At 37.8% G+C, this 21,092-nt stretch overlaps 1 protein-coding gene across 1 annotated transcript in view; it reads left to right on the forward strand.

The window, feature by feature from the left end:
* Positions 1–2,818, forward strand: part of LOC129392321 (sperm flagellar protein 2-like) — a 46,951-nt gene extending 44,133 nt beyond the window's left edge. Inside the window, exon 9 of the mRNA XM_055086525.1 lies at positions 2,629–2,818. Coding sequence (XP_054942500.1) covers positions 2,629–2,818 — 190 coding nt within the window. The remainder of the gene's footprint in view (positions 1–2,628) is intronic.
* Positions 2,819–21,092: the final 18,274 nt, after the last annotated feature.

The raw sequence follows: 21,092 nt of genomic DNA on the forward strand, positions 1-21,092 counted from the left end.
AAAGGCAATATATAGATGCTTATATATGGGTTGAATCGTGTCCCCCCAGAAAGATATGTTAAAGTTCGAATCCCCCATACCTCAGAGTGTAACCTTATTTGGAAATAGTCATTACTGATAGATTAGTTAAGATAAGGTCATACTCGTGTAAGATGGGACCTTAATTAAATATGACTGGTGTCCTTATAAGAAGTAGAGAGGAGACACACAGGGAGAACACCATGTGACAACGACGGTAGAGGGTCATGCAGCTGCCAGTCAGAGAATGCCAGAGATCCCCATGACACCAGCCTGGGAGGGCCTGGGAAGAGGACTGTGGGAAAAAGATTCCTCAAAACCCAGTTCCGTGAATGCTTCTGTTGGGAGAGGTCGTGGAGATAGTCCCAGTAGCACTGGCTGGGGGCTAGCATGAAAGGAATCAGATGGTAACCAACTGTCCTAGAAGTATTATTTCTATGTCAGATAGGTGACCTAAAAATCCCCTTACAGAGCACAATTTATTAGTAGGTTGAGGACCTCCTGTGTGTATTGAGTTTGACTAATATAATATTTCACAGACTCACATATAGTCTGCCTTTTATTACTCTATAAATCCTGCGTCATGAAAATTAATATTGAGAATATATTGGTTATATGAAGCCATTTTTATTTTAATGAAAAAATACAAAAAATTTTAAAGTTCCAGAGGTATTGATACCCTAAACTTTGAAGGGGTCTTTTACTTTGAAATTATAAGTGTCTTTTACTTGCAACTGAATACAATGATTACACGTATATGTTAAGATCTTTTTAGTCTACACTACTAACAGTCGAGATAAACTCACATTATTCTCTCTATGCACTTCCCTAAACAAGATGATATCAATAGGTATTTCTTTCTAAAGCACAGGGATATTATTGGTATCAGCCTACTTACGTGAACTGACTTTTGTTAAGACTGCTCCTTAATAAAATAATTGATATTCAGATAATAGAATATTAATTCAGTAATTGCAACATTAAGTTTTGGACAATATATAAGTTGTTAATCATTTACTTCACCATAGGAGCCAATGCCATTTCAATAATTCTGATGTTAGCATTTTTCTATGTGGGACTTCCCTGGTGGCACAGTGGTTAAGAATCTGACTGCCAGTGCAGGGGATACGGGTTCGAACCCTGGTCCAGGAGGATCCCACGTGCCGCGGAGCAACTAAGCCCGTGCGCCACAACTACTGAGCCTGCGCTCTAGAGCCCGTGCTCTGTAACAAGAGAAGCTGCCACAGTGAGAAGCCTACGCACCGCAACAGAGTAGCCCCCGCCTCACAACAACTAGAGAAAGCCCACGTGCGGCAACAAAGATCCAGACCCAACGTAGCCAAAAATAAACAAACAAATAAATAAACAAACAAAAAAACCCAGAAAAAAACAAATAGGGCTTTATTTTTTAAAAAAGAATTTTTCTATGCCTAAGCTATTAATTTCTAAACTTCATATCTCTATAAAGTAATCTTTAACAAATATAAATATTTTATTAATGGAAAGCAATGATTATATTTGAAGTTCACATTTAATTGAAATACTACTTTATTATTGTGGAGAAACATACATAACATAAAATTTAGCATTTTAACCGTTTTTAAGTGGTTTTCAACCATTTATGAGTTCGCTGGCATTAGGTACAGTCACACTGCTGTGCACCCATCCCCACCATCCACCTCCAGAACTTTTTCATCATCCCAAACTGAAGTGCTATACCCATTAAATACAATAATAACTTCCCATTCCCCTTCCCTCCAGCCCTGCTAACCTCTGTTCTACTTTCTGTCTCTATGAATTTGTCTATTTTAGGGTCCTCATGTAAGTGGAATCATACAATATTTTTCCTTTTGTGTCTGGCTTGTTTCATTTAGTATAATGTCTTCAAGGTTTATCCATGTTGTAGCATGTATCAGAATGAAATACAACTTTTTAAGTTGCAATTTCAAGGTTTAGTCCCACTATTTTTAGAGAAATGCATCTGAATCACGTCAGGCTCTTTCCTTCCTTTGCACATTTTGTTCCTCTTGGAACTACTTTCCCATCATTCTGTCCTGATTACCAAGTCATTCATCTGACTTAAATAGAAAAAGTACTGAAAAATAATGGCACAGGTTACCAAACGTGCAATGACAATAAGACTACCATAACATTAGATTTTTCTTCTGTTACAAATTATTTGCAAATATGTAAACCAACTGTCATCTTAAAGAGGCCTTGGAAAGTATTCAGTCTGTTCATTTTGCATAGGAGGACACTGATATTGGAGCATTTAACTGATTTCCAAAGCTTGCACAGCCATTTAGTATCACAGCTGGAAATCAAAAAACCTAAGTTTTGTGATAGTCATCAGTATTTTTAGATATATTGTGCTTTCAGTGCACAAAGAAAATTTGAAGAACCAATGGCTTTAGGTAACATTTATTCATTCAAACCTACTAAGTTTCAGCCATTTTACTGGCTATTAGAAATGTCATAGTAAGAGGAACCTCTGGCCTCAAATAGCAGATCCTGGTGAATGAACATGGTAATAGAAAGACTAAGATTTAAGATGTGTATTTAACTAACCATTGATTCCTCTCGACCTTTTTTTTTTCTTTTTTGCTGTAGCCTGATTCCATATAAGTTGATGCATGATTGGAAGGAACTGTTTTTTAATGGAAAGCCCATATATGAGCAAGCGTCTCTTAAGCATCTGCCAGCTAAGCTCTCTGCAGAGCAGCTTATAGAACTGGAGAAAAGGGACTTGCTAGATAACAATGACTATGAAGAATATAAGGTACCTACTGATGTGGAATAATTAAAGAGAATGCAACATAATAAATAGTGTTGCTTTAGCATTTATTTTGTGATATTATTTCTTTTCATCTCTACTACTAAAACTGGGCATTTTATATTTGCATTTTCCCTTGGTTTAATTTGTATTTATAGTACTAACTTTTAAATACCTAACCTATTCATAATATATTATCTGTTACTTCCAGTAATACTAGAGGGTGGTTTGAAAAAACATTACACATAATACAATAGGTAGATTTCAGAATTTTAAAGTTTTTAATTATTCATTAGCAATTTTCTTTGTGTGAGCTGTCTACCTTTGCTTCAAAACCCCTGGTTAAATGTATTTTTCTAGTAATTTATCTAAATAGCATATTGTTTTTGGAGGAAAATGGAAGAAGAGGAGGTCTGAGTTTTCCACGTAGCATAGATGCAAACAAAATTTTATTCAATAAGTTTTTTAAAGGTATGGGGTGCCAACTGTGCTTCTTAGAAGAGCTGCTGAAAAACCTTTGGGATAAACAGGCCAAGGTCCCATTGTTGGCACTGCCAGCTGCTAACTGTGAGAGATTAGGTGGCCAGTCCCTTAAGTGCTAAGAGTCTTGGTTTCATGATATATGAAATGGGGATAATAATATGACTACCTTATTTTGTTGTTGTGAAACTTACTTAAGGTAATATGTGTTAAACACTTAACCAAGTGCACTGAGTGTTGGATGCAAATAATATGTACCAGTTTCTTTCCTCACCACCCTGCCCTCACTACCCCACTTCATCTCACTTTTAGTGGGAAAGATGTGAAATGAATGGCTATGGGATAGAAGTTCTGGGTAGATCATCAGCAATGGGGTGAAGAATGAGGCTTTTAATTATTAGAAATATTATTGAATGAGTTTCAGAAGAGTAGTAAGTTCAACATGAAAAAAAGAAAAGATGGGACTTCCCTGGCGGCGCAGTGGTTAAGAATTTGCCTGCCAGTGCAGGGGACATGGGTTTGAGCCCTGGTCTGGGAAGATCCCACATGCCACGGAGCAACCAAGCCCGTGTACCACAACTACTGAGCCTGCGCTCTAGAGTCCACAAGCCACAACTACTAAGCCCACGTGCCACAACTACTGAAGCCCACGCGCCTAGAGCCTGTGGTCCACAACAAGACAAGCCACCGCAATGAGAAGCCCACGCACCGCAATGAAGAGTAGCCCCTGTTCACCGCAACTAGAGAAAACCCACGCACAGCAACGAAGACCCAATGCAACCAAAAATAAATAAATAAATTTAAAAAAAAAAAGAAAAGATGATTCGACCCAATCATCTGCTGGTATTTAGCAAATACTCAATGTTTGTTGAAAGGATTCACGAATAAAATGAATGAATGACAGTGAACAGGGCAAAGTGTAAAACAGCACTAATATGTAACTATTGAAGAAGACAAGCTTATTTTAAAAAGTAGGAAAGAAAATGAGATTATGAGAAACTAAACGTACACCATATTTTAATTGGATGAATCTATATTTGGATCACTAAAATAATTATTATTTATTAAGGATTGGCCAGAACCTTACGGGATATATGTGCATATTTATTTTGCATGGTTGTAGAATATTCTAGATCTAGTATGTCAACCTAAAGTTCAACGCTACATAATAAAATGCTTTGACAGTGTCAAACTATGTGAAGGTATTTCTTTCCATTGTAAATTCAAAAGTCATTTTACTTGTCAGATTTTGCTGATTCATGAAATATTTATTTCTGAGTTATTTCTTAACCAGCTCTATCTTGTTGCTTTCATAAATCAGGAGACCTGGTAGTCTGCAGCTTAGCAAAGATTTGTCTTTTTAACTATTTTCTTGTTTGGGAAATTGTTACCACAGGAACATGCTTGTCTCACCCACATCCTGAAGCAGCCGGTACGTTTCTTTTGCAAGAAATTATAAACATTTTTTAGGAGTACGTGGACGTCTGTAATGCAGTTTATTTTGTTTATGGCCTTTGCTGTTGTCCTAGAAGTGAATATTACCTTAGGATTTCTGATATGTGTTTATATGCTGTGTTCATTTTGACTACATGATGGAAAATATACCACATACAGGTGTTAGCATATACTGTAAACTATCCTATTATCATTCCCTATTATTAAAGCTTTTGTCTCTTCAGATACTTGTTAAATGTTTTTCATTTAAGTAAAAAATAAATGTTTCAACTTGGAAAATGTATTATCTGGCTTAAATAGTCTTTCACAACAGGCAGAGGATCAACACATCTGGCTTAATAAACGTGGAACAGTTTTAGCAAAGTGCTAACTTTGCTCAGGATTTTTAATCCGTCAATCAAACACATAGCTTAGAAATTGATCTTCAAAAAGTTTACATTCTTAGCATATTTTATTAATGCCTATACCCACCATCAGTGTAGAACTGATGCTTCCTGGTTTTGAGATCATACTTTTAAAGCTCTGTTAGAATAAGCTATCATGTTTAAAAATTTTAAATATCACACCTAGAAACTGGCATAAAAACAAAATTTTGCTCATGTCCATGTCATATATAGCTGCCAGTAATTTGACATTATTTCCTAATCATCATACTGTCTTTACAGACTGGCTACATGTGAGAGAGCTGTAGCCCAGGAATGGTTTGGCCAAAAATATCATTAATCTCTCCTAAGAAGGAGGCAGAAGCAGCATCATGGAGCAGCCAAACCCTACTGGGATTCCCAGCCAACTGCCATAGGATAACAAGGAGTTGTTTAATAGAGAGTGGGGAGGAGTCCCGAAATGCTATGGACCACCGACAGCAGGCTAAGCCAGGAGCCCAGCTGCTCCAGTTCAGCTAACAGCATACCCCCCACATAGCAGCCACTGGTTCTCAGGTATGCAGTGGACTCCTCCTGGTAAACTCCAGACTCCCCCAAATGCAAATCGTTTCCATGATTCTTTCTGGCAAATGACTCACAATTCCACAGCATTTTATTTTAACATAAGTTGCTTATTAGCAGTTATCTACTGAATGAATTTGAGTTACTAAAATGGGGTGTTCATAAACTAAAATTAGCTCATGGCCACGATTTCCTGCTGATGCAGATTTTTCTAAGAAATCCATGCCACGAAGCACTTGGCAATTTGCAGGGCTCTACTGCACATGCTTACGAGCAAGTTGTAGTTGGAATTCCTACAATTTGGAGGAAGGATGTTTTATGTCCAGCACATCATCTGTGTTGTCTGAAGCTGGTCATAGTTTTTAATTGCTGGTTTTTTTTGTTTTTAATGAAAATTACTACTGAAGTTAATGATCACTTGAGTTTGCTGTGGTTGTTGGGCTAACCCTACAGCATGTGTTGAAATGCACGTTTTTATCAGCCGCACTTTTGGCTTATGATTTTCCCTTAACTAGACTTTAAGATGTAATCGTATATGTTATGGTTTAACATTCATACTCTTGTCACTACAGCAGATGTATACCTACCCATCCCCAAATTTACTTATAGAATGACATTTATTATCACGAGGTCTTTTTCCACTGGGGAGTAGGAATGTGGGACTAAATGCACCATTGGGTAGTTTGTCTTCCTATGTAAGTCTTATCTGACTTGTTTGACCTAAAGGCACTATCCAGATACTATCTTCTTCTTACTCTCCAATCCCAGCCTTTGGCATTGATCCAGTGGCTTTTTAGATTTGACATCTGACAGTGGACTCTCCAGCCTAGCTCTTGCCTTGCTCCCTGGCTTCCCAATGAATGACCCAAATTTTCATGGTTTAGTATTTAATCAGTTCCCTGTGGACAGAATATCAGTTTGAAGCCTGTCACTCAAGTGATGTCACTGGATAACTGACCCAAGCACAGTGATAGATTTTAGTAGATGAGTCTTAAGGTCATGTGAATAGATCATCTTTTTTTTTTTGTGGCTGTTATCGTTGTTGTTTTTGTTGTGTGTGTGTGTGTTTAAAGATACCCATTGTATTAGCTCAAGCTGCCATAGGAAAATACTGTAGACTGGGTGGCTTCAACAATAGGAATTTATTTCTCACAGTTCTAGGGAATCCAAGATCAAGGTCCCAGCTGATTTTGTTCCCCAGTGAGGACTCTCTTCCTGAATTGCAAACAGCCACCTTCTTGTCATGTCCTCACATAGAGGAGAAAGAAAGAGAACTTTGATCTCTCGTCTTCTTCTTAAAAGGACACTAATCCTGTCATGGGACCTCCACCCTCATAACCTCATCAAAACCTAACTACCTCCCAAAGGCCCCACCTCCAAATACCATCACAGTGGGGGTTAGGGCCTCAATAAATGAATTTTGGAGAGACACAATTCAGTCTATGACATATGTGCTTATTCAGGACACTTATAAAATGTCGCAAAGTGCAAACTTACTAGTCAAGCAAGGAACCCCTAATTTCAAATGAAATTTTTTTTTCATGGCCTCTTTTGTGCCCTGCTAAGAAGTCTTAATGACTTACTTTTTGACTGTGAATTTATGATGGTTATATCTTTTATCTTCAGATATGCAGGAATATATGTGACTGTTAAGTAGGTGGAGTAAGCGCTTGCTTACATGAAGGGAGTTGAGATTTTCCGTCAGGCCATTCTGCTTTAAAGCTCCTGCCTGCCATTGTACCTGATGGCCCACATTATCATGTGGGCTAAAGACATGGATGGAGACGAAAGAGGCATCTGCTAAAATACAAACATTTTCCAAGATAGGTAACAAAACCATTATCAGCCTCCAAAATAGGAGCTAAGAAAGAAGTTTGGCATGAAAGGAATGTTCCCAGGTTCGTCCTATGCATTCATTGCTATAATTTTCCTCTTCCTTTGCTTACATTTTTGACTCAGGCTCTCACTAAATTTCTCCTCTAATGGTAAGGCTTTCTCAGCTTAGACCTCATTGTGTGTCTGTGTCTTGGTGGAATCACCATTATGCCCTAAAATACTGATGAATGGTTATCAAGCATAGTGATACTAACTCACAAAACAAAATGTCACTATATTAGTCTTCAAAGGGAGCTATAGTTGCCCTAGGCCCAAGGGTGTCTTCTAACTATTGTGGGCCAAGGACTTCAGATGGCTGGAGTAGGCTTGGCAGAGGTCTGAGGCTGTGTCTATCGGGTATGTGTCTTGTGTAATAGAAGGGAAGCCTGGGTCATGGGAAGGGTATTTGGCTTCAAATTACTAGAATTGAAGACAAGCTGAGTTCATTAGAAAACCATGGTAGGAAGAGTTGATTTAAGGTGTCAGGTTCAAGGTGTTAGACCAGAATTGAGAAATGGTTTGCAGAGTTAAAGAACTGGCATCCAGGGCTTCCCTGGTGGCACAGTGGTTGAGAGTCTGCCTGCCAATGCAGGGGACACGGGTTCATGCGCCGGTCCAGGAAGATCCCACATGCTACGGAGCAGCTGGGCCCGTGAGCCACAACTACTGAGCCTGCGCGTCCGGAGCCTGTGCTCCGCAACAGGAGAGGCCACAACAGTGAGAGGCCCACGTACCGCAAAAAAAAAAAAAAAAAAAAAAAAAGAACTGGCATCCAGATAGAAGTGGAATGGAAAGAGGAGTGAGAAGGACATAGCCAACAAGAAGATCCCTGGGTGACTGATATGAATGAGACTAGAGTAAACGTTCACCACTCATTTTTGTTTGCTCTAGATCACATAGAATAGGGAGAATCTAATTCTCTCCCAGGCTCCCTCTCATCTGGGACCAGGCAAGACAGAGAGTGGTCAAGTCTTCCCTGGGTTTCCTGCCACTGATTTTCTGGTTCATCCTTTACCTACTTGGACAACTGTGGAAGCCAGCTTCTATGCCTCAAATCCAGCTTCTCTTCAATCAATTGCTCAGACTTCCCATCTAGTATTTTAGAGCTAGCTCTGGAGATCTGAATGCTAAAGCTATGTCTTGGCAGATAAATATGGCAAGAATACATTGGGGTTGGTAACCACAAGAAACTTGAATGGATCCAAGAAAGTCTTTGAATTTTGGTGTTGGGCAGATGTGTTGGGCTGAGAACCAGGGAAACTCCCATCCAGAAGACCCCATACCCTACCACTCCTGTCCAGTACCCAGAGTCTGTCAGCCATATTCTTTAGTACATTGGCCCTAGAGTAGTCTTTCATATATTGGTCAATGCCATTTCTAAGCTGTTTTGGGGTGCTCTACATCTCTTTGAGGTATCAACCTTAGCAGTGAAACAAAGAAAATAGAGAGAGTGACAGTGGTCATTATTATGAGAGAGAGTATTCTGTGTGGAAAAATGTGTGAATTTTGCAGTGACAAGATAGTTAGACCAAGTCATAGTGTCTCCATGCTTTGTGACATTTAAGAAATTTTGACCAAGCCTATCTGACTGTCCTTGGCTGGGCAGTGGCAACAGATAGGTGAATTTGGATGTAGAAGTCTCTGGAAAAGTTCTTTCTCTGGTCCACAAGACCACAGAAATTAGTAAAAAAAAAAGTGATCTTGAGGAAGACTACCACCTCCCTGATGATGAACAGAGCATAGTTTGAGCATCTAAGGAAAGAGATTACTGTTTTCATAAGGATGGCCACTACCACCAGAATTGTTTATGGCACAAGGAGAGATGTGATATAAAGTCCAGTGTGATGCTGTCCCAAGGGCACTAGGGCATCAGGAGAAATGCGGTAGCCTTAGTCTTAATTTGTTTTACACCCAGGCAATTCTGCTTTGAAAAGCACTGAGCTAGCTACACAGCTGCTGCAGCTCCCAGTGTGCCATGATCAATGCCTTGGAAGGCCATGTGGCTTTCCAGGACAGAGAATGGAACCAGGGGTAGGAGCCTGTCATTTGGGGGCAAGTAAGCTACTCTTCCACATGATCTCAGTGGGTCGCTTTGCGTGTGTTGAATCAGAGTGCTAAGAAGTCCCTGCCCACTGTTTGCATCTGATTTGTCCTTGAATTTCAGCAGGACTGAAATGTAAGTTTTCAGGACAGAGGATCTCTCAGAGTGGCTTAGTCTCAGTTACCCCTGGTAATCAAACCTGTAAGACAAAGTATCAGCCCAGTGATTCTAGCTGCCTGACTTACAAGTAATCAGTAGCTCAGAGTTTTGGAAAAAGAAGCCTGCCATTGCTCACAACTGCTGAGCTTTCTGAACTTCTGGACTTGTTAGAACCTAGAGTTATTGGATTGCATAGGGAGGTGCCAGGCTCCCTCAAGTGTGGGCCTGTAGGCTTTGACAGTGATCTGTGTCACATTGTAACTAACTGACCATGGCCAATTTGAATTTCCCTCCAAAAATAACCACAAGGTAGATGGATCTGTTGTCCTGGGTCTTCTTTTGTGACAGACTAGAATTAAGTATGTCTGTTTCCATAGTATTAGATCAGGGCAGACTGGGGAAGGCTACTGCTGGGATGGAAGAGAGCAAGCTGCTGAATGAAAGCCATTATTGGACTAGGACCGTTCTTCAGATTTCCTGATGAGCCAGAATTAACCATGGGATCAACCTATAGAAAGGCATTGGCTACTCACAATGCTGCTTCTAGCCTGAACAGTCTTCAGCTGAGCATAGCAGGTGAAGTAGTGATAACATCTGCCTTTCCCTCGTTACCATGGGCGACGCTTGCACTTCCTGGCCATAGATAAGATGTGGTCCACACTCAGCACTCTAGTGCAGAGGCATGCCTCCTCTCTGCAGATGCACCTACCATGCCAATGTCAGTGAGAACTGTACATCACCATGCCCCTGCCTTCTCTGGAAGCTGAAGGCCAAATTGTCTGGCAGGAAGCTGTGGCCAGGCAGCTGACCATACTCTGACCTGACTGGAGGTCAGGTGACTTGGAAAGGCTGCCAAACTCACTCAGCGGGGCCAGCTCATCTTTTCAAGTTGTTCTGAGGGCTTCTTGGAAATGGGTCCCAATAGAGAGCCCATTTCATGACAATTCTTGGATAAGAGGTCAGGATTGAGTTGCACATCAGCTAACTCCCCATCCTCCCTTCCTCCTTGTCAGGGGCAGTAGAGGGCAGCATCCATCTTTCCATCAATCTTGCCAATCTTTGATAGGAACCTGCCTATCAAGCAGGTCCCACACAGTGGTCAAGAAGCCCTGTAGGGCTGCCAGGTTACATGAGCTGAACTCCCCATCAGGCAAGATATCCAACCATCCTTTTTTCTTCTCCTGAGAACCATGGATAATTGTGAGGAATTTTAACAGCTGAACTACACATTTAAGCAGTTCCTCCAGATTCTCTCAGGGGTTTTGGGTGGTTGGAGGACAAAGAGCCTGGGAAGAGAAGGCAAAGAACAGAGGCTCCAAAAGCTACAAAGTTTTACCTTAGTACTTCCCTGTGAAGTTTGGTTTTTTCCTGAGTACCAAATTCCCCAAGCACAGTAACTGGAATATAGCCACTAGACTTTCCATGTTGCCATAATAATAGATGTGCTTCTATATCTGATTCCTTCTGGTAGGAGACTGGACAGACCCCAACAGAATGTCAACCATGAGAGCTAGTGCCAGGGGTTGGGTTCTTAGAGCTGGAACAAAGGTGGTCAAGATAATTTACCTGAAGTAGCCAGAAAAGGAAGAGGCAGAGCTGGTATCAAGCAAAGTCCTCTGAGCAAGTCAATGATCAAAGCTGAGACTGGGTAAGAAACAGACTAGAAAGTGGAAACGAAGCCAGCAGGTTGGAAGCTAGGCAGTACTGGAACAGGCCAGGACTCAGATGGAAGGCTTGGAAGTTAAGTAAGGAGGCCCTGGGCAATTGCCACAAACAGCTGGAATTTTTGCAGCTTATTTTTATTATCTGTCAGTCACGTGGTACACCTTTGGGTCAACGTAGTTTAGGAGACCCAAGACAAATATCCAGTTAGGAATATGAAAGTAACCAGGTCATAACAGCTTGCCATAGAGCAGACCTTACCTATCCATTCACTCAGCCTGCTCCTTACCCCCTCTGGACCCTGTTAAAATCTCTGGCAGAACTTCTTACAAGTCCCAATTTATAAATTATTTATAATTTAGTACATTTTAACTGATATACTTTCTGCTGCCATAAAAAAGGATGGCTTGATTTAATAGAGAAGCTCTTTCAAAATCATACTACAAGCTGTTACTTCTAGAAATGCTTCCAGGGTTAGCTAATTTCATACAGTGTGTGGATTCTTGCTAACTTCCATCTGTGAGGATGACACTTTCTGATCTTGTTCCTAGATTTTAGGTTGAGTTGTGCCTATCTTATTTGGAGAACTAAGTCATCTTTGTATTTAATCAAAATCAATAAAATGCAATATCCATGCATTTACTCATTTATTCTGTTCACATATATTGAGCTTATATGGCTAATTGATTCATTCATTCAGTCAGTCAATAAATATTGAACAGCTATTATGTCCTGGCACTGTTCTGAGAACTAGGGATATAAAGTTGATTAAGATAGAGATCCTTCCCTCTTGGTGCTCACAGTTTAGTGGGGATGAGAGAAAAACCATTCCAGAGCATGATATTAAGTATGGATAAACACGGAGGTTATGGGAGGCCCATTAGAAGGGATGAGTTTCAACTGAATAGTGAAATATGAGTAGATGTCAGTTGGTTTAAAGGTATTAACTCAAAACTGACCTAATCCTATGAACTGTGAGCTTATACTTGTACTCTCTCCCTATCTTTGTATTTTCTCCATGATTTCATTTAATTTCACGCATGTAGACAAAACTAAGCTCAGAAAACTTTAAAGAGAAATATGTAGATTTTCCAGTGAATTTAAATATTATAAGTGGACAATTGGGCAAATGTCCCTGGTTAAGACATTATTTCCTGCCCAAGGCGTTTGGTTTTGAGTTAACAAATCCCCTCATCTCCCACTCACGAAAACTTTTCCTTTGGATACAGTTTAGCTATTAGTTGGTCTGTTTTCCAACAGACCTGAAAATTTTATTTCATTTTGAGTAATAAAAATAATTGGTAATAGTTTTTAAAGATTTACATTATGAAAAACTTTTAAAAACAGGAATTGTACAAAGAACTATTTTCTAAGATACTATAAAATAAGCAAGCTAAACTAAGATCTAAATCACACAAAATAAGATCTGAAAATATGAGCTGGATCTTTAATTATTACCAATTATGAGAAATTTCACTGAGAATTGTATTATTATGTTAAAAATGTATTTGATAAGTAAATATCTACTTTGTACCTCTCTGGTTTGAGTCATCGTTAGTATAAAGTTAAGCATTTACTCTTCCTATTTGCAAATATCTAAGAGATGAATCCAAGGTGGTACTTAAAGACATGAAATCAGAACTGAGGATTCCTGATGTCTTGTCGAATAAAAGATCCTTTATTTTTTATTTTTCAAACAATGGATTGAGACTAGATTATGAAATTAACTTATGGATCACAACCATTATTTATTTTAAAAAATGAAAACACAACAAAATAAGAGAAATACAATGCAATGCAATATAATAGAAAATAAAGCACATTACCAGGTAGTAAGGATGAGCATTTCATAAAACTTTTTCTTTTCTGTTCTATATATACCTGTATACAAATACTAGGTAACAATGCAAAAATGTATTTTTTATGGAAGGACCTGGTTAAAAAAAAAATGTCTTAGAAGATGCAGTACAAGTGGAAATTGTGCAACAAGAGAAGCTGGGCAGGTTGAGGTACCCTCACAGGGGTTCAGACCAATAAATAATGGAGACATTGGGTGAGGTGGTTGACCCAGAAGCCTTGAATGGCTAGAGAGAAGTCCATCATTATGAATATAAGTATAATGTCCCCTGGAACTTAAGGATTGGCGATAGTTACAACAACCCCTGAGGCTGCTACTACAAGCCTTAGTTGTATTTCAGGTATCACGAAGGGTCATCTCTTCCTCACTGCCTGCAGAGTGTGTGTCAAGAGAAAGCCAGCCATGTGTAAAGCAGAATTAAGGTAGCTCCAATGTCTTGGTAAGCTGTACTCTAAAAGGGACATAGCCTTGATTTGTGGAGTTGCTACCTGTGTTGTTTCTTGAAGTCGGTTTATCAGAAGCTTTTACCCTAAGTCCTTTGGCCATTGCATCAATATAATCTGTCTGTTGTTGGGTTTTTTCATCTATAAGTAAGAAGATTGCATTTCAGGAAAGCTCAAGGAAACTAGCAGGTGTCAAAAACAGTGTGTTTTATCCCCTAGGAAGTTCTTTCTCTGTCTTAGGAGAAAAGGCATTTGTCCCGTTTTTCCAAATGCATCAGTAACTGAATTGTGAAACACTTGGAGCCTACCAAACTGGGAATATCTGGGGTACTTCAGGCCATGCAGATGTTGATAAATTCTAGCAATCTATGAGGACAAACACTGGATCATGTGTACTTTCAAATTAGTACCACCACTCTCCAAAAGCCACATTTGAATATCACTGCTAAATATCACTGGCATAGCCCAATGTTTTTTATTGAATGTTGTGCTAGTGACACTCAGACTTTATGGACTAGTGAATATCTCCCAAGGCCCAGATTCTGTTTATGTAAGTTGGTCAAAGTGAACCACATCTCCCCCTCTTTAAAGGGTAGATCAGAAAGCTGTATTTCCAATTTGAATCTTTAGAAGTGGCAAGAAATGAGAATGAGATGCATTTGGTTTGGCCCAGGGATAATCATGTGCAGGGAAATAATCAAAATCTGTTGCGAAAACCACGCAGCTCCACCAGCATCATTATCCAACCACTTGGGCAATGTTACAGGCAAGGAGGAATCTAGTGGATTGAACACATGGACAATCTTAGGCTTGCCCTTGAAGTGTGCCCTTCAGCCCACATTCAAGCACATTGGTTCCGAGCTGATGCTGTCTGTAAATACTCATGATGCTTTTAACCATGATTACTAACAAGAGGACAAAGGGTACTGACACATTAGGCCACAGGAAACAAAAGGGATTTGACAGGGTGGAAGTAACCAGAGTGGGAAGTCTGGGTAACCATGCGGTACCTACAACAGAATACAGGGAAGCATGTGAGTGTTTTGGATCCAGCTTGGAAAACAGTGTTAGGTCCATGTAGTCTGTGAAGATGAGAAGAATAGGTGGATACCAGGGTCTCAAGGATTCAGGATTCAGTTTCCAGAAAATTCAGTGTAGGTAAATTAATAAAAAACAGTACTGGTGAACAGGTTGTGACCAAAGGCAGAGGCTGTTTACTCTCTGTTGTATTTCATGATCTCTGTGTGTAGGTAGACAAGAATTCACAAAGTCAGGTGGACTCTAGGTGATGGTGGATCTTATACCTTCTCAAAAATGCATACAGATGATATTTATGCAGGTATAATAAAAATATTAATATTAAAGAGATAATAATTATTTGCTATATGTGCATGACAGTTTATAGTAATCAAGGGCAAGTATCATGGAGCACATCTACATAGAAAAATATCTTAGTAAACTAATAGTTTGTACCAGGTGATACTTACCTGGTGTTGCCCAGTCTGGGCATTGAAGTCTTGAAACTAATAGTCAGATGTCAATTTATAATATTACCTGAAGGAATAAGAATTATATACTTTATTTTATAATTTTATGTAATTTTATCCTATAATTAATGTAATTATATATAGCAAACATATAAAATAAGGATCTGGTAAAAATTTCTGGTTCCTGTTCACTAATGAACTAGTAAAATCTCTTTAGCTCATTGTCGTTAAACTAGTCATTTTTATTCTGGTCTAATTTCCTTCTTTTTTCAGTTCTCCTGACCTCCTTTTCCCTCATCATGTTCTTGTTCCAACCTGACATGTTTCCCTCTACTTATCCTTTATCTTTAGTCTTATTAGGAATTTCACAACTGTATCTTTAAGGTGATGCTGTAAAATGTGCTCTACCAAATCCTCGATTTGTCCATCTCCACTGGTCAGGCTTCAGTCCTTTCCCTGACCTCAGCATTCAGTTCTCTTCACAGTCAACATTCTATCCCATAGGTGGAGAAATATACCATGTTCTTGGATTGGAAGAATCAACATTGTGAAAATGACTCTACTACCCAAAGCAATCTACAGATTCAATGCAATCCCTATCAAACTACCACTAGCATTTTTTACAGAACTAGAAAAAAAAATTTCACAATTTGTATGGAAACACAAAAGACCCCGAATAGCCAAAGCAAACTTGAGAACGAAAAATGGAGCTGGAGGAATCAGGCTCCCTGACTTCAGATTATACTACAAGGCTACAGTAATCAAGACAGTATGGTACTGGCACAAAAACAGAAATATAGATCAATGGAACAGGATAGAAAGCCCAGAGATAAACCCACACACATATGGTCACCTTATCTTTGATAAAGGAGGGAAGGATATACAGTGGAGAAAAGACAGCCTCTTCAATAAGTGGTGCTGGGAAAACTGGACAGCTACATGTAAAAGTATGAAATTAGAACAATCCCTAACACCACACACAAGAATAAACTCAAAATGGGTTAAAGACCTAAATGTAAGGCCAGACACTATCAAACTCTTAGAGGAAAACATAGGCAGAACACTCTATGGCATAAATCACAGCAGGATCCTTTTGGACCCATCTCCTAGAGAAATGCAAATAAAAACAAAAAAAAACAAATGGGACCTAATGAAACTTAAAAGCTTTTGCACAGCAAAGGATACCATAAACAAGACCAAAAGACAACCCTCAGAACGAGAGAAAATATTTGCAAATGAAGCAACTGACAAAGGATTCATATCCAAAATTTAGAAGCCACACATGCAGCTCAATACCAAAAAACAGACAACCCAATCCAAAAATGGCCAGCAGAACTAAATAGACATATCTCCAAAGAAGAGACACAGATTGCCAACAAACACATGAGAGAAATGCTCAACATCATTAATCATTAGAGAAATGCCAACCCAAACTACAATGAGGTATCATCTCACACCGGTCAGAATGGCCATCATCAAAAACTCTAGAAACAATAAATGCTGTAGAGGGTGTGCAGAAAAGGGAACACTCTTGCACTGCTGCTGGGAATGTCAATTGATACAGCCACAATGGAGAACACTATGGAGTTTCCCTAAAAAACTACAAATAGAACTACCATACGAACCCGCAATCCCACTACCTGGCATATACCCTGAGAAAACCATAATTCAAAAAGAGTCATGTACCAAAATGTTCATTGCAGCTCTATTTACGATAGCCAGGACATGGAAGCATGTTAAGTGTCCATCAACAGAGGAACATATGTATATGTATAACTGATTCACTTTGTTGTAAAGGAGAAACTAGCACACTATTGTAAAACAGTTATACTCCAATAAAGATGTTAAAAAAAAAAAAAATTCTATCCCATTGTGTTTGGTCACATTCTACAACTACTCAGTGATAGAATAGGGCTTTCTTCTGACCCCTTTGTGAGGAAGCGTGCCTTTCTGATTGTGGCACAAGCTGGACGTGGTTTCTCTTTGGGCAGAAATGTGACTGCTGTCACCCCTCCTTTAGGGAACTACTATGTGCCTGCAGCAGCAGCCTGAGAACTTCTAGTTAAGTATTTAAAGTCAGTGGTCACATAGGCTACTTTCACAAGCCTTTCACTCAATCTTTACAACAACCCTGTGAGATAGATATTATTATCATACAAAGTAGAGGGAATTGACAAGGGTGCAAAACAAGTAAGTAGGAGAGCTATTATGGGAACCCAGGTCATCTGATTTAAGTCCTAGACTGTTTCCTTCAGAATGAATTAAATGACTGCATAGCACAAAAATCATTAGAACATTCAAAACTTTCCACTTAAACTTGACCTTGGACTTACAGCCTTTATAATTTTAAAATAGCACAGTTTCTCTGGTTTCCATTTTTTATTTGGTTATTTTCTGATTGTCACATTACATAGAATAATTATCACTTGTCTAGTTAGAAGTATAAATGATTCCAATGAATGAAAGCAGAAACAAGTAATCAATCATAATAATCAATAATTATGCAAATCAATTCAGTATTTACTTAATTTTGAATAATGTATGTAATTATTATGCACAGAGTTGTTAGAAAAACCAAAGGCATTAAACTAAAACAAAATAAATTTTACAAATAAAGGGTAGTTTGTATAGAAGTGACAAATATATGTATATACTAATAAATTCTACCAATTTAAAAGAAAAACTTATTATGAATACTTCTTTGTTTATTTGTTTCAAAAAGTATTTCTTTATCTCTTGTGTTTTCATATCATAAATTCAGGCACCAAACCAGATAATACCAGTTGTAAAATAATCTAATTTTTTGTTTGCTAATGTGACATATAAATCTCACTAGGTACTAAATTCTTACGCACACTTAGATCTGTTTCTAGATTTTATATTTTTGTGCACTGAATACCCTGTTTCTGCAAATCTTTCTTTTCATTACTTTGTTCTTAATAAGTGCTTTAATATCTGGTTAGGCCACACTCCCATATTACTTTTCTTTTTCAGTTTTTAAGTGAATGTTTTTATCCGTTACAATTCTTTTTCTGCTTCAACTTTAGAACCATTTTGGATATCATCCTGAAGGAAAACAAAAATGACACTAACACTTTTGTTTCATTTCATTAAGTCAGATTAATTTGGAGAAGAATTAAATGGCTTATAATATTGGACCTTCTTGACTTTCCCTTTATTCAAGTCATTTTTCTTACACTCCTCAGTAGAAATATGAGGCTGTTTATATATAGGCTCTCTCTTTATTTCTTGTCAATTCCAATGATTTTTGTCAAAGTTTCTAATTGCAAGCAAAAAAGTTGACTTATGCTGAGTAAGCAGAAAACACATTCAAAATATGTTGGGTAGTTTAGTGAATCAGTAGGTAGATTCAAGAACCAGGCTCAAGGTTAAACTTCCAAGGAAAATGATCAGAACCATCACAGCAAGTTCTGATGAGAAAACTGTCACCACCACGGAGCACTAGATGTTCAGGTTGCAGCAGCAGCTACCTCTGCACCAGGAAGTCAACTGTTACTTCTAGGAACACTGCTACTTCTTTTTTTTTCTTTTTCTTTTGCTTAAATTTTGTTGAAATATAGTTGATCTACAATGTTGTGTAAATTTCTGCTGTACAGCAAAGTGATTCAGTTATACATGTATATATATACATTCTTTTTCATATCCTTTTCCATTATTGTTTATTACAAGATATTGAATATATTTCCCTGTGCTATACAGTAGGACCTTGTTGTTAATCCATCCTATATATAACAGTTTGCATCTGCTAATTCCAAACTCCTGATCCTTCCCTCTCCCACCCCCGCTCCCCCTTGGCAACCACAAGTCTGTTCTCTATGTCTGTGAGTCTGTTTCTGTTTGGTAGATATGTTCATTTGTTACTTCTTTCTTTATCTTATTTGCATTGGCTAGAACTTCCAGAATAATATGACTATTAATGTAAATGATGAGCATCTTTTTCTTGCTCCTGCCTTTAATGGAAAAATGTGTTGTTCATTTTCGTTCACCATTACATATTGGTAAGATATGTAAAAATGTTAGGGAAATCATCTTTGATTCAGAACATATTAAGAGATTTGTTTTGTTTAAATTTTTTTCTCGTTAGAAATGCATTCTGAATTTTATCAGATGCTTCTTGGTCAAAATTATCATGTTTGTATTTTTTTATTTTAACCTATTAATGTGATATAATAATAGGTTTCCTAATATTTACCCTTCCTTGTATTCATGAAATAACTCTTATTCAGTCATGGTGAGACAACTTCAATATAGTATAGAGGTTATGAGCACATGTTCTGGAATCTGCCTGTCTGGGTCCTAATTTAGGCTCTGCCATTACTATTTACTGTGACCATGGACAAGTAACAGCCTCTGTAATTCTCAGGGTTTTCTTCTGCAAAATTGGCAAGATAATAACACTTATGTGAGAGTTGTGTGAGCATCGTTTGAGAGAATTCCTGAAAACAGCAATATATGGGATATACTGAGTGTGTAATAAATGTCAATTAATATAATTATTTTATCTTAATATAGACTGATTTTGTCAATATCGTATGCGTGATTCTGGCAATATATTTCCAAATGAGATTGACTTGTCATTTTCTTTTTGGATGCTGTCTTTGTCAATTATCTTTAACACTTTTCTGGTATCAGTGTTTTGTTAGTCTTGCCAAGTGAACTGGAAAGCTTTCTATCTTCTTCCATATTTCAGAAGACTTTAAATAACATTTAAACTTCTATTTAATTAAGGAATGAAAAATTTTCTGTTAACCATCAGTGTCGTCACATTTGCTAGGTATAGTTCTTTGACAATGTTTTCATTTCTTTCATGGCTTTCACCTTTACAAATATTCCATTTAAATTAACTTGATCATTTGTACTTTCTTAAAATATCATTTTTACCATACATTAATAAATTCAAATTTATTATGGTAGAGTTGTACATAATATTTTCTTAAGGATTTTTAAGTCTCCTTAAAAATCTGTTGTTACCTTCATTCCTATGTTACAAAATTGATACTTGCTATTCTTCACCTTTGTTCAGAACTGGTAACAATTTCATTGTGATTAATATGGATAAGTTCTAGAAATATATCAATAAAAAGTATCTCAATAGTTTTGCTCTCTGTCAACTTCCATTATCATGAGTTTCTTCCTCCTTGTTCCTTTTTGGTTATCTTAAAATTGTTTTTTCCTATTTTCATGCTTAGTTCATTTATTTTCCTTCTTTTTAACTTTAGATCAAAGGATTTTAGGCTAAGGGACTGTGAATTTTCCTCTGAGTACAGTTTGATTCCCATCTCATATTTTTTAATAAATCTATTATTTTTAATGTTTTGTTTTAATCTGTTATTTATAGACATTTATAGTTTTAATTTATTCTTTAATCTAAGAATCACTCAAAAAGACTGTTTTTAACTTTTAACATTAAATTAAAATTGATTTCTAGTTTTATTACACAGAGGTCAGAGAATGTGGACTGTACAATTTTTGTTTTTGTTTTTGTTTTTCTTTCCCTCTAATTGTTTGATCATTTAAGCAAGAAACTTGAAAAAACTGGAAGTCATTATTCCTGTCCTGCCCCTGGGTTCTTCAGAACCATTTTTTTTTTTAGATTCCATATATATGTGTTAACGTACAGTATTTGTTTTTCTCTTTCTGACTTACTTCACTCTGTATGACAGACTCTAGGTCCATCCACCACTACAAATAACTCAATTTTGTTTCTTTTTATGGCTGAGTAATACGTAGAGAATGGACCTGAGGACATGGGGAGGGGGAAGGGTAATCTGAGACGAAGTGAGAGAGTAGCATTGACATATATACACTACCAAATGTAAAATAGATAGTGGGAAGCAGCCGCATAGCACAGGGAGATCAGCTGGGTGCTTTGTGAC

This window comes from Physeter macrocephalus, chromosome 8 (assembly GCF_002837175.3).
Source record: "Physeter macrocephalus isolate SW-GA chromosome 8, ASM283717v5, whole genome shotgun sequence".
In the NCBI taxonomy this organism is placed as follows: Eukaryota; Metazoa; Chordata; class Mammalia; order Artiodactyla; family Physeteridae; genus Physeter; species Physeter macrocephalus.